This window comes from Ranitomeya variabilis, chromosome 4 (genome assembly GCF_051348905.1).
Source record: "Ranitomeya variabilis isolate aRanVar5 chromosome 4, aRanVar5.hap1, whole genome shotgun sequence".
NCBI lineage: Eukaryota > Metazoa > Chordata > Amphibia > Anura > Dendrobatidae > Ranitomeya > Ranitomeya variabilis.
This window is the reverse complement of record NC_135235.1, coordinates 219,325,129-219,339,579: the sequence shown is the minus strand read 5'-3', so window position 1 is coordinate 219,339,579 and position 14,451 is coordinate 219,325,129. Positions and strand designations below refer to the sequence as shown.

At 39.9% G+C, this 14,451-nt stretch overlaps 1 protein-coding gene across 1 annotated transcript; it reads left to right on the top strand.

Annotated features, from left to right (window-relative positions):
* Positions 1–783: 783 nt before the first annotated feature.
* Positions 784–8,713, top strand: LOC143768664 (uncharacterized). Its single transcript, XM_077257307.1, has 5 exons — positions 784–935; positions 3,350–3,463; positions 4,272–4,415; positions 6,252–6,365; positions 8,302–8,713. Exons 1-5 carry the CDS (start codon positions 884–886, stop codon positions 8,577–8,579), a joined length of 702 nt encoding a protein of 233 aa, XP_077113422.1. The 5' UTR covers positions 784–883; the 3' UTR covers positions 8,580–8,713.
* Positions 8,714–14,451: the final 5,738 nt, after the last annotated feature.

The window sequence follows — 14,451 nt, the reverse complement described above, 5'->3', positions numbered from 1 at the left end:
GTACTGTGAAGGATAGGATGGTAGACAAAGATGAGGGATGAGACATAAGATGGTGTGGCATAATGCAACCAAGGCAGTGCAAGGTATTTTGCCATGTTTTTCTATGTTAGCTTCCTTTGGCTTGATCTCGAGCCATGGCGACTTGATAGATGAATGCTTTGTAGGAAGAACAATCTTGAGCAAGCCTAGATAGGTCCACCAGGGTCTTCCCTGCTGTTATCTTGATAGTATTAACCCATCAGGTTCCTGGTCTTCCTCTTCGCCTTGTTCCTTCTATTCTTCCAACCATGATGTCATTCTCCAGTGATTGAGCTCTTCATCTGTAGAGTCAAAAAAAGGCAAGTTGTAACTTGGTGATCCTTGTTTCAAGTAACATGTGAGGCACTTCATTTTTCTTCTTATGGTTTTTTTGCTGAATTAAAAATATCATGTTTTCTGTAGATGTAGATTAATAGACGGTGGCGTTACAAGAAATTTAGTTTTTAAAAGATTCAGTTTCAGCAAGAGAGAAAACATGATGTTAGAAAGAGTCATGTATGGGATGATCTTATGGGAAAAACGTCCTTAAAAAGAATACATGTTCCACAAAGTGTGAAAAATTCCTAGAAGTTATCAATGATATATATATCTCACCTCTATATTTGACCTCATGGGTGCAACCAGCCTTTCCACTTTTGGAATTTATGGCTGCAATCATAAAAATGGAATTACCCTTAAGGTCTATCTGACAATAAACTCTTGCATAATGTAATTACAAATGTAATTTTATATTATGAACACAATCTAATAAAGTCAGCATTAATATGTAGTCTACAGTATAAAAGACATACCAGGCTTCCCATCAGCAAGAAGAACCCAACACTGTGCTGTTTTAGCTGCAAAGATGAAGAATCTTCCTTTACTTTCCTGTCTAGTATTGGCCCTGATTCACTATGGTAAGTTTTAGGCTTATTTATTCATTTATTTATTATATTAGTCACAAATAATTTTATATGACTACTTTACACTATAAAAAGATCTTGTCGATTGGGTCACACCAGTGAATGAGCAGTGAAAAATTAGCTTATCTCACCTGATCCCATAGAAGAGTGACTGTAGCACAAATTGCAGAAAAGTGACTGCTGGCTATGATAGAAAGGTGATAGAACATGCAAAACATCACAGCTATAATAGAAAGGTGTCAGGTAATGCAGAGCATTGCAGTTATAATGGAAATGTGTCAAAACATTCCATTCATCATACCCTCTTTCATGGTGTGGAATTTTAGAATTAATGCGCCTAACATAAATGCAGATGTAATAATCCTTAACTTATCAGATGGCAAAATACTTTAATAGCATAGCTGTATATCATGTTTTCTGATGAGTTATTAATTGATACATGTGTACAGGAACAAAGCCAATAACAGTACCTAAATACAGCACCAGAACTACCAACAGTACATAAATGCATCACCAGAACCACCATCAGGACATGAATACATCACCAGAACCACCATCAGTACCTGAATACAACACCAGAATAACCATCATTTCAGAAATACATCACTAGAAAACCAACCATACAGATGCTGACTTATCGTCTTATGGTCTATAATCATCACTATCTGCCCTTATTAGCTATAACAACAAAGTTATCTCTATCTTAAGTATCTCGGTCATGCTTCCCCCTTTCTGTACTTGGCCCCCTCACACTGTGTCCTCCTTATACTGCTCAGTCTATATACTGTACTCCGTCCTCACACTCCCGAGCCTCTGCACACTTTCTTGTACTCATTGTGCCCTCACACTGGCGCTGTGATTGTAACTTTCAGCCAATAGGGGACAATAGGATTAAATTTATGTGTGTGCTGGATAAGTCAATATAAAAAATTTGGGTAAATAATATATTTTTATATTTAACATTTATTATGTTCTGTTGTCTGTAGATACTTTAGAGGATAATAAGGAACATTCAATTTGCAGTAAATTGAATTTTATAGGAAAATTCAGCGAAGACGGAAAATTTTAATCCAACATTATCCGCTCTTCACTAATTAAGTAATAAAATCATTGGTAAATTGGTGCACAAAACAATATAACGCAAAAGAAAAAAATAAGTAACACCTTACAGGGTATTGTCTATGGCAGCTGAGGGCAAGGAGCCATGCTTATTGGTGAGACTATTACAAAGCATATCTTACTGGCCACAATAGCACCCTAAGCATTATACTTCAATTTGTATGGATAAATATCCTGAATTTCACCTAATCAGTGGAGTACATAGACCACTGATAATGGATATTGTCTTAAGAAGAACAGTTGAGGTATGCCCTCAAAGGAACGTTTGGGAGGTGCACGCCCTCAAAGGAGCATTTGGGAGGTGCACGCCCTCAAAGGAACGTTTGGGAGGTGCACGCCCTCAAAGGAACATTTAGGAGGTGCACGCCCTCAAAGGAACATTTAGGAGGTGTGCGCCCTCAAAGGAACATTTAGGAGGTGCACGCCCTCAAAGGAACATTTAGGAGGTGCACGCCCTCAAAGGAACATTTAGGAGGTGTGCGCCCTCAAAGGAACTTTTGGTTACCGCACAAGTACTGTCAACCACATAAACCATTATAGACAATAAAAAACACATGAAGAAGGCTACAGACCGCCGAAACACTTTGTGCATATAGTTTTTATCAGTTTGAACTAAAATAAATTTACCTACAAGCAACCTGAAATTTCTGCAACTTGATTTCTTTCGGTGGCAAAGACAGTGCCATTCCCTGGTCCTTCTGTCTGGAATTATAGACCATAGCTAGCCTCAGTCCTTTCGGCGATAAACAGAGAATATAGTGTTCTGATAAGGACAGTTGAGCAGTCTTTGCAGAGGACATTTGATCACTTCATCCTACAGTGAAACCATCAACTCTTTATCCTTATTAGGACCAAAGGGTCATTATGTCCAGACCAATCAATGTAACACATGGAGGAGTCCCAAAAGTCAAAAGTGATAGTTAGGATTGGCGCTCTAAAAAGGATGCTTGTAAACTCACCCTATGAAACCCCCGAAGCCCTGTGTCAAAGTCTATACAGTTATTACTTAGCGTATGCCATTGAAGCAAGACCCTGGTGAGTTATTTCTTACTTTTGCCTATGTATTGCATTGTTTGGTGCACCAATTTACTAATGATTTTATTGGTTTAATAAATGTAAGTACTGTGTATTCTACATTCTCCTTTTTTTTAGCCTAAAAGGTAAAATGTTTACTGTTGTAACCACAGCATTATGTTTCACACACTGTCCATCCTGTACAATTATAATCAGTTTAATTGATTTTATTTTATTATTTTATGATGTAATAAATAATTTTCTGCCTCCCGCAGGTCATTGTCTCAATTGCACCAGCTGTTTTAATACAACTAGTCTTACTTGTACCGGATCACAAGTTACTTGTGCAAACGATGAATTGTGCTACCTGATAATCGTTAAAACTTCTGGTAGGTTAATTGGAAAAAATTAGCTACTAACCTAGTATTATATGACTTTGCCGTCTACTTTGTCTCATGTTATTTCAGCAAAGTTAAAGTTTTGTGAATGTGATTGTATAAAAATAATAATAAAAAAAAAGACTTCCAATTCTGGTGGTGCCATGTGAGATCAGCGGTGAGGTGAGTATTGGGATTTTTTGTTGTTTTTTTTTAGTTATACATTTATTATGTTCTGGGGCTGTGCTTGTTTTGTGTAAGAGACGTACAGGTGGTTTAGCTTTGTTTTCTCTTGTTGAATGACTTTTTGTATCTGATACTGTTGAATCCTAAAGCCTTAGATTGTCTAATTTTGTCTCTTACTCAAAAACAGTCTTTTTTCTAGACTTAAGTCCTTATCAGTAAACTCTGGACTTTCGGGGAAAAAATTTCACGATCTAATGAATCTAAATAGCGTAAGAAAATTCCCAGAGAACTTCAGACTTTTTTCCTTTCTGCAGATATAGCAATAATACCACCAAGTAATTAATATATTTCTTAAAGCTGATTAAAGTGGTTCTCTGGGAGCTGAAAAATAAAATTAAAGAAAAGAATATTTATGGTAAAGGTAGCTCTATATCTCTGCATTTGAGCTTCCTAATGCCCATGAGGTCAAGTTTTATTTTTTTTTATACTTTCCATTGAATTGTTAACTAATTTAAATATTGGTAAATCCTCACTGCCTTGACGGTTGGTGACTATTTCACATTTATTTTTTTATTATTATTTTTTATTGTGTTATCACTATGAATTTAGTTTTGACTTGATTTATTATTTTTAGGCAGCAATACCGCCGGCATTGAAAGAGGGTGTAGAAGCCTCCAGTTCTGTAACACCTCCTACTCTTATATGAACGGATCTGATGAATTCGATTTATCGTCTACCTGCTGCAGTGACGGTGATTGTATCGTACCAGATTCTGCCTGTAAGTATATTGATTTTATTTTTTATATATATTCACATCTCCTAGATTGGTCGGTTTCTGTGTCCTACCGCCTCCAATAACATTAGTACAGTAGTAGTTAAGAAGATGACAAACGAGGGTCGTGAGTCCGGTTCTCATCTAGGTTCCTGGGATGTTTTGGGTTTTTTTTGCTGTAAATATGCATTTTATTTGTGGACTTTCATTTTTAGACTTGAATGAGATTTGAAAAAAATCCACTGATAAAAAACACATATACATTTTATTATATGTTTATTATAAGCTCAATAAGAACTTCTGTGCACATAGACTATATTCCTACGATGCGTATTTGGTGAGTTATTGCCACTGTAGAATTTTTGTACCTATTATGTAAATTTGGTTAATTGTGTTTTTTCATTGCGTTTTTGTATGTGTTTTTTTACATGTGTTTTTATGACTTTTTTGACTATTTTTGGTGTGTCATGCTTTAAATAAAGCTGCTTTGTTTTAGATTGTTTTTGATACTTCAAGGTATTTGGCATTGACAAAACTTTATTGATATACTGAGGTGCGGATTACATGTGTTTTTGTTGCATTTCCACATGTGCATTTTTTATTTGTGATTTTTATGCATCTAATGCGAGTCTATGGAGAATATTCTCACAAAAAAGAGAAATTGGCATGTTGCGGATTGGTCAGTTTACACTCAGTAAAAAAAGAAGCGCAGTGGGCATGAGATTTCTGTAAATCCCATCCACTTTGCTAAAGCTGTAAAACAATGCGTTTTTCGACCTGGCAAAAACACGCAGCTCATCGTGGGAATGTAGCCATACCCATAAAATTCACACTATGGATGAGCAGACCCATGGATGTTTCGGTTCATCGGAACTTGAACCAGAACCTCATAAAAGTCAATGGGAACCCAAACTTTGGTGCTGTAAGATGGCTACAAAATGATCGTAGTAAGGGTTAGGGGGCTGCAAAAGGAAGACAAATGTTGGTAAGAGCAGGTCAATTTCCCTACAAACAAATGTGGATAGGGAAATTACTTAAAATAACAAGGAATAAAAAAAATGATAAAAAGTAATCATCTTGAATTAGGAACTGGAGGTCCAAGTTGAGGTGAACGTGGCGTTGTAAATGGAAAAGTATGAGGGGGAGGAGGTAGCCAACTCTGTTTTTGTGTTGTTACTGCCCACCCAGTAATCAGCACTGGTAACAATCCGAGCAAGTCGGCAGTTGTTGACCAGGTACCCGAGCATTCATTTGTTTACAGTTGTCCTCAAAAGTTTACTTACCAAGTCAGAATATGAATGATAACACCAAAACTTTTTCTCCACTCATGGTTAGTGGTTGGGTGAAGTCATTTATTGTCAAACTACTGTGTTTTCTCTTTTTAAATCATAATGACAACCCAAAACATCCAAATGACCCTGATCAAAAGTTTACATACCCCATGTTTTAATACCGTGTATTGCCCCCTCTGACATCAATGACAGATTGAATTCTTTTGTGGTAGTTGTGGAAGAGGTTCTTTATTTTCTCAGATGCTAAAGCTGCCAACTCTTCTTCGCAAAAAGCCTCCAGTTCCTGTAAATTCCTGGGCTGTTTAGAATGAACTGCACACTTGAGATCTCCCGAGAGTGGCTCAATGATAATGAGGTCAAGAGACTGAGATGGACACTCCAGAACCTTCACTTTGTTCTGCTATAGCCAGAACGAAGGCTGCTGTTTATTATTCTAAGTTCTCACCAACAGGAGTTCAATAGAAAGCCAATGGAGTGGTAATTATAGTGACTAGGGCTCATTTCTTGCTTATTTCCCGTAACTTAATTATGCGTATCCATCTGTTTGCAGTCACCAGAAATGGATTCCAGTGTCCTTCATTAGTTTCTGGAGTAGACAATACACCACAAGTTCTGCAATGTCTGGGAAATCAGAATAAATGCTTCAATGTAACACAAATCAGAGGTAATTGCAAGAGTTCTGGAAGTCGATGAAATAGAAAAGTTGTGTATGATATCTGTTAAATGCTTGGATTCTCAGGTTCTCACGTGAATGTTCAATTTCCAGTTGAAGAAAAAAAATTGTTACGTTAATAGATTGTTTGAAACTACTTTAAAGCGAACCACAAGTTTGAGCAATATTTGCAAATTATCCTGCGTTCTCACAATGAGTTTTTGGTGAATTTTTGACACTGCGTACTTTTTAAAAAATGCCATGCATGTACACCGCACAGATTAAATTAATGTAGCCAGAGGCGTCAGGAGCTTGTACGGTGATAATGATGTCTGTGGTTTCCCACAATAACGCTCTGAATAGTACACACAGATATCCGACCTTCAGCAGAAGCTGGATCTCACTTCCCACTGGTCTAGTAGTATAAGGAAAACCAAAGTAGACTTCAATAGTGAAACACTGCTAATAAAAAGGCATAGCACTCCAAAACATTTATTGTACTCAGAAGATTCTAATGAACAAATGCAGTTAAAAAAATCAGTGTTCAATACTCAGATTTATAAGATTGCACAACTCAAGTTTCGCCTACTCGGCTTCATCTGGGACATGTCTTGTGAGTGTTAACCTACTGCTTTGTTACACCTCCTGAAGTTATTTTATTAGGTTGCAAATTTTTGGTTATTTCATTTTAGTTAGCATAATGTATATTTTAGAGATGAGTGAATTGGTTTGAAGCAAATTGAATTTACCTGGAAGTTTATAATTGTATTCAGATTACCCTGTAGCTGAATAATTTTGTGAATTCGTAAGAAATGGGTGAAAAAAAAACCCTCACCACTACCCTGTCCCACTGCTGTAGCCAACATCTATTCCTCTACACAGGTCCCTCCTGCCTCTTCAGATCTTATAGCATTTCAACTCTGCGCTGAGTCGGCCTCTGACTTCGCAATGACTTGAAATGCATTGACTGAGGACTAGTCAGGGCCTAAATTATTGCATGTCATGACGGCACAACATATGTGTCATGACTACAGAGACTTACTCAGGGAACCTGTCATGTAAAAAACATGCTATTAACCTGCAGAGATGGGGTTAATCTGGAGATTAATAGTGTTCTAAAGCTATCTGGCACCTGCACTGAGAGGCCCACTGCCAGAAGGAAATAAACATTATTCCTCCTGGCGGCCTCTAGCTTTCAGTCATATGGAAGGCCAGCATGACTTCATTCACCGCTCAGTACATAGTGAGTGGCAGCTATAACTGCGCCCCCGCCACTGACTGACAGCCGGCTCTAATGCTGAGCCGGCTATCAGTAAATGCCAGGATGCAGTTACAGCCGCTGCTCACTAACCACTGAGCAGTGACTGAAGCCACACTGTCCCTCCCCTATGACTGAAAGCCCAAGGCTGCCGGAAGGAATAAAGGTTATTTCCTACAGGTAGCGGGGCACTCAGGGTGTACACCGGGTAGCTAAAGAACACTATTAACCTGCAGATTAATGGCATATCTTTAGGTTACTAGCACAAGACTTGAAAAGGATCTGGAAAGAAACAGCAAGAGGAAGCTGTTTGGTTGTGGCGGTAAAATAAGTGATAATTTTTATATTCACTCATTTATTATGTTTTACTTCTTTATTATGTAACATTCAATTTGTATCAAATAATTTCGATGCAAATCAGACTTCTTGACCTGATTCGAGTGATTTGCTAAATTCGAGTTTCGGCAAATTTACTCATTATTAATATATATGTCTATATTTTCTGTGTCACCGTCTCTACAGTTCCTTTCCCTGAACGGGAGACTGCAACATTTATACCCTTTACAATCCTCTCCGTCATTTTCCTTTATTAAAATGAATAATAATCTCTATAATTATGTACCTTATTATTATTATTACTATTATTAATAACATAGCAATATATTTTATTTTTTAATTTTTTTTCCCCAGGAGATTTTAAGTTCGTGCTTGGCTGCGCAAACGACTATGTCTGTTCCATGAACAGATCGGATACAGAAGTGATAAGCTGTGTGAATGCAACATCATCACCTATAACAACTACTATTACCACTGATATTTCTACGGCAGTCTCTTCTAAGGGGCTGAGAAATTGGCCGTTCCCTCCATCCAGTACAACTGACTCTGACATATATTTTAAGGGTCTCTTTTTTCTGTTTGGACTTTTTCATGTATATGCATCTGAAATAATTGTAAACTTGTATATATAACATAAAATGTAAAAAAAGAACAATCTAATAACTATTATTGTATTATAAGATGGTCATAAAATGTATATTAAAAAATAATATCATGGAATTTAAAATATATTGTAACAAATAATGTACAGATATTAAAAGAAAAGTATTGCTAAGGATTACTGAGCATGTTTTTTTCCAGATACAGCCTCACCCTTGTCGATAGTCTGCATCTAGTACTGCAGCTCATCCCCATTCTGAGTTTAGCTTCAGTTTACAATCAACACATGCAACAATACATAGCATTTTTCATTTAGCCCAAAATGTTCTTCTTTGGTTTTATTTGACAAAAATAGAACTTTTTGGGCTTAATGCAAAATGCTATGTGGCTGAAAACTAACACTGCACATCACCCTGCAAACACCATCCACACCGTCACACATGGTGGTGGCTACATCATGCTGTGCGGAAGCTTGTCTTCAGCAGGGGCAGGGAAGCTGGTCACAGTTTATGGAAAGATAGATGGAGTTAAATACAGGTCAATCATGGAGGAATATCTGTTAGAGGCTGCAAAAGCCTTGAGACTGGAGCAGAACAATGACCCTAAACATTGTGACAGCGCTACAATGAATGGTTTAGATCACAGCGTACTCATGTATGTGAATGTCACAGTCCAGACCTAAATCCCATTGAGAATCTATGGCAAGATTAGAAACTTGCCATTCACAGATGTCTCCACTCAATCTCATTGAGCTAGAGCAAATGTGCAAAGAAGTACGGGCAAAAATGTCACCTCCAGATTTTCAAAATTAATAGAGACAGGCCCCAAAACACTGCGGCAGTATTTGTAGTGTAAGGTGGTCCTACAAAGTATTGGCTCAAGGGGGCTGAATACAAATGCACATCACAATTTTTAAATATATATTTTCAAAGTATTTTGAAAACCATATATCACTTCTTTTACACTTCACAAATACTTGCTGCTTTGTGTTGGTGTGTAACATAAAATTCCAATAAAATATATTTAGGCTTGTGGGTGTAATATGAAAAAATGTGGAAAAGTTCATGGGGTATGAATAGTTATTCAAGATACTGTAAATATACATAGAGAGAGAAAGAGAGAGAAATGGAGAAAGAGGGAGATATTAGTATAGTAGTACTCAAATGGAAAAAGATATCTGTGTGAATAAAGTCCACTATTTTCACTTATTTCTATTAGAGTGCTGCTTTCACTGTATTTTTTATACTTGGAGGCTTTTTGGCTGGTTGCTTGAGGAAGTATTACACCCACAATATTAGGCCTGTGTTCCTATCTTTCCTTACCAGCTAATTTGAACAATTTTCAATCTCAGTAATGTGGATTGCCCCCCCCAAAAAAAAAAAAATATGCCAGGCATCATTTCACATACTGCTAATGCTAGTAGCATCAGCCAGAAAGTGAGCTGATGAGATCAGGGGCAACTGCAAGTTTCCTAGGCACTATAAATGATGATGACATTGAAGGCAGTGGCTATTTTAATGTTTTAAAGTCTAATAGGAGGTCAGTACATAGCTCAGCATTACAGATAGGGAAAGAATGGTCTGCGTGTGATACTGGTGTACTACTGCACGCTGAAGAAAATAGAAAATAGGTGTAAAAGTCTAATAATAAGACATAGATTCAAGTGGTAGGGAGTTGCAGGAGCTACAGAGTCTGTGTAACAGATCAGTGATATATTTCAGTACAGCACCTTAATAATACCATTTTGTTTTCATCCTTTATGCACTACAAAACAAGGAGGGCAGCTTATGTCCACTTAGACTTAATTTTCCTACCAAAGAAAAATGCTGAAACCAAGGCCTTTCTGTCTAAAAAAGTGTAGTTCCTGCTTTGCAAACATAGAAGCCATAAGCAATTTACATTTTTGCATTTCTTTTGTATTTTTTTTTTGTAGAAAAAAAAAACTTTTAAGACAAGAGTAAGAGTAAAATCTCAACATTTCAGAAATGTAAATAATATTATGTCCATAATGTATGTGTTAGGGTTGGTGGAATGCACCCCGGGATCCACCGTGAAGGAAAGAACCTGCTGCTAAGTGATTGGCGGCACTATATGGCGGTATGAACCAGCTCTGTTAGCTTCACAGAGCGGCCGAGAAAGCAAAGCTCTGTGCCCTGTTAGACTTTCACAGAGGCACAGGCTAACTACCCAAATGAGAGCAGTCAGTGGTCATGCATGCACACAAAACTCCTCGCCGGAGGTGCCAGCATTCTAGGGGCTTATTTCAGCCGGGTTCCTGAATACTCTCATACACAATCTCCTCGCCGGAGGTGCCAGCATTCTAGGGGCTTATTTCAGCCGGGTCCCTGAACACATACAAACACATGACCACACTGGCACAAAGCACATAACTTAGGAAGATACTAGCGCATGGCCGTGCGGCCATGCGAGCCTTAAATAGCTGCAGCACGTACAGGACCTTCCTAGAAAGACCAATGAGAGGCTGCTACAGAGCCTGCGCACCTACAGGACCTTCCTAGAAGGACCAATAGATTTGGCTGCTGTACCTGAGCATGTGACCCTTGATCTCCAGTGAGAGATCTTACCCTGGGCATGCTCAGTGTGTGCAAAGCAGGACTTAGTCCCAGAAAAGCCTGCTCGCCGCAGATCAGTGCAGGGTACAATAGCAGAGCCTGGAGAGGCAGCAGTGACAATTTGCACAGTATCAGTCATAGTGAGACGCTGGGACCGACGTCTCCGCTGAGCAGACTCCACTGCGGCCAATGCAGAATGGGAGACCGCAGCAGACACCGATCGAGATTCCCCCTGTGCAGCAGAGGAAACTCAACTCCTAACAGTATGATTAATAGAAAGTTGCACTGGACATGTGTTGTGATTTGCTCCATGCACTTGGTGGTAGGTTCACTCTAAATCAAGGCAAAGCTAGAGGTGGAAATAAGTTGTGGGGGCATTTCTTATAGTGCGACTACTGTGAGCTAAGTCACAGATAATGCTGCAGGTGATAGGGAACCACATTGGTTTGCCAATGAGTTGATTACATCAGAGGGGGATGGTGGTGGAGTCGGTATTAGAAAGCAGAGCTGATGCTCAGCCAACAGATCTTCTCGGATCAACCTGGGAGTAGGTGATGTAGTGACTGATGTTATCGTAGGAGGCTCAAAGGTGCCAGAAAGCATTTTTTAGTGGTTCATGTTAAGTCCAACATTCAGGCATCATAAGTATGGAAATTCTTTTCCATGTTGGTAAAGGTCCAATCTATTTTAGTATGCAGGCTCTGTTGAGGATCTTTGTATCTCAGTCAGCCCATGAAACGGCATCACCTGCTCATGTAGAGCAAGCAAATTGACCAATGACATAAACAAGACTCAAGAGGTCCTCCTTCTCCTTCTTAATATCTTTCTAATAGCCAATCTGCATCCTCAAGTGTTGACTAGTTGTTGTCATCAATCCCATCATCCTATCAATTCACTACCTCTTCTCCCTCCACTACATCGCCAATTAGCCTTTTGTTTTGAAACTGAAATCCCACGTGTCTAATTGACCGAAACCGATGCTGAACCATCTGTATTATACTACCCTTTGCAAAGGAGTCACGCGACTAACGTGCATCATGGTGAGTAGAGATTTAGTTGCATGTGGCCATCCGCTGCATGTGGTCTCACCCTTAAAGAGTACCCATCTCCAAAGATCTATATTAAAAAATAAAAACTATGATTTTATGTATTTGTATACTTATTTTAGATTTTTACCGACTGCTTTGAAGGACAGTCTCAATCTACAAACCTTTGTTTTTGTAACTATTTTTCAAGGGAAGCACACTGCCATCTTGTGGATAGCACAGCTTCTGTCTGAGATCTCCGCACTATGCATGCTTCTAATGCACAAGCGGAGAGACGAGAAGAACGTAGATCCGGAGACACACTGCTACTTTATCAGAAGACTCCGTAGAACATATCATCACAAAATGGTAACTTTTAATTGATAGTCATATTGGAGCGCCCCCACACCGCCGCAGGGCCGAGGGGTACCCGGAGCCGGGCCTCCAGGTCTCAGTCCTGGGGTTGTCACGGTGGCTAGACCCGGTCCGTGGCCCTGTCTGTCAGTGGGGGACGTCCGGTGCAATAAGTGGTGTTGTAACGGTGCAGTTGTGGGGTGCAGGTCGCGGTAAATAACGAGGACACCAGGTTGCAGTCTCTTTACCTCTTTACTGGAGATCTCTGAGTCCTCAGTCCAGAATACGGTTCACCAGGCTGCGCAAGTCCGGCCGGTCCAATGGCACTTCCAGAGTTCTCTTCACAGGTGGAAATCGGTGCCTTCCTTCTTAGCGCTATGTGTTGTAGTCCTCCCCTGCTGTGCTTACGGAAAGTACCCCACAACTGTTGTGTCTGTTTCTTAAGTTCCCTCACAACTCGATTAAATGATGTTCTTCTAATCGTCCGTCCCTCCCTGATGTTACGGTTAGAACGGCACCCGTTTGTCGGGTAGGCCTGGAGTTCTTCCGGGACCCTAGAGACGCCCCTCTCCCGCAATTGCCTCCCAAGACTTCATAGGTGATATGTGTTAGACAGCCCGCCTTAAACTGACTGTCCTGCCGCTGTTTAGAATATTGCTTGAAGCTGAATGTTATAATACTCCCTCGGCGTTCCGGCCACCGGTAGTGCGCCTCAGTAGGGTGTTGCTTCGGTCTTACAGCACGACCCCTACTGGAATTCTCCTATTGCTTGATCTCGTTTCTCACTCAGCACAATCTATCTCGCTTCTAGTCCTTTCTTAGGGCACCGCCGCTATTCTGAGCAGGCACGGTCCCGTTACGTTCTTTCCAATGCCAAGCCTCTGCCAGGATCCCACCCCTGGCAGAGACCCTACTGTCTCTTCCTCCACAACACCCTCTGCCACTGAGTGTTGCTTCGTCCAATCCAGTCAGCTTTCTGATCTAACTTCCTGCCTGACCCCCAGTTTACCCACTATGGTGGGGAGTGGCCTAATGAATAGAACCCTTAGCTCCCCCCGGAGGCCCTGCTGTGAAACATATTGGTGTCTGTGATACCTGATCAGATGAACTCCTTCAGTGCCATCGGGCGCACCGTAGCTCCCCATAGTGGCGGAGCCACAGTACTGCAACGACCAGGACTCTGGGGCACTGCACTCCCCCCTGGTTAAACACAGTACTCCGGGACTGGGAAGAAAACAACAATACAGGTTAGCAAAAAGACATACAATTTTTGTTGAGTGCAAAACAATAAGTATACTTGAACAGGCTTCCCTTTATGGGAGGTGAGGACACTTTAACGTTACAAACATAATTAAATATCATAGCAACAGGCTACAATTAACTCTCATTACCCAACCGGGTATTCTACCAAGTGCAATTTAATGAACAATAATTTAACATTGCCTTCAAGGAACATACACTCTTAGCTCGCTAAAGGCCTTCCCATAATCACATTACAGGGCAAGTTAACTTTTCATTCTCCTACTTTGAACCTGCAGGACCGCCTGTCCCTATGGCACCAGACCTACTGCCTCTCCTTTCTTTTACAGGACCGCCCCGTTCAGCCAGGGCCTACTGCCTTTCTCTACTATACATGGTATAGACATAACATTCCTTTCAATTAGAGAACATGGAGCCGGCTCTACTTGGCTCCTATTAGGACTCACTCACTAACCCCTACGGGTTCACTTTCTGTCCTTAGTAACACATTATTAACTTTCTATGGGGACTCAGGGTTTACCTTCTATCCTCACCTTCATTATTACTTTCTTACTTTCACTTAAGCAGAACTCTAAATCTGCCCCTACGGGCTTTCTGCATCTTTCTTTTTCAAAGAACATTATCTAGGTTTCACATTTTAAACAAATTGAACACACATAACTTTCCTATATGCAAAACAGTTACATTTCTTC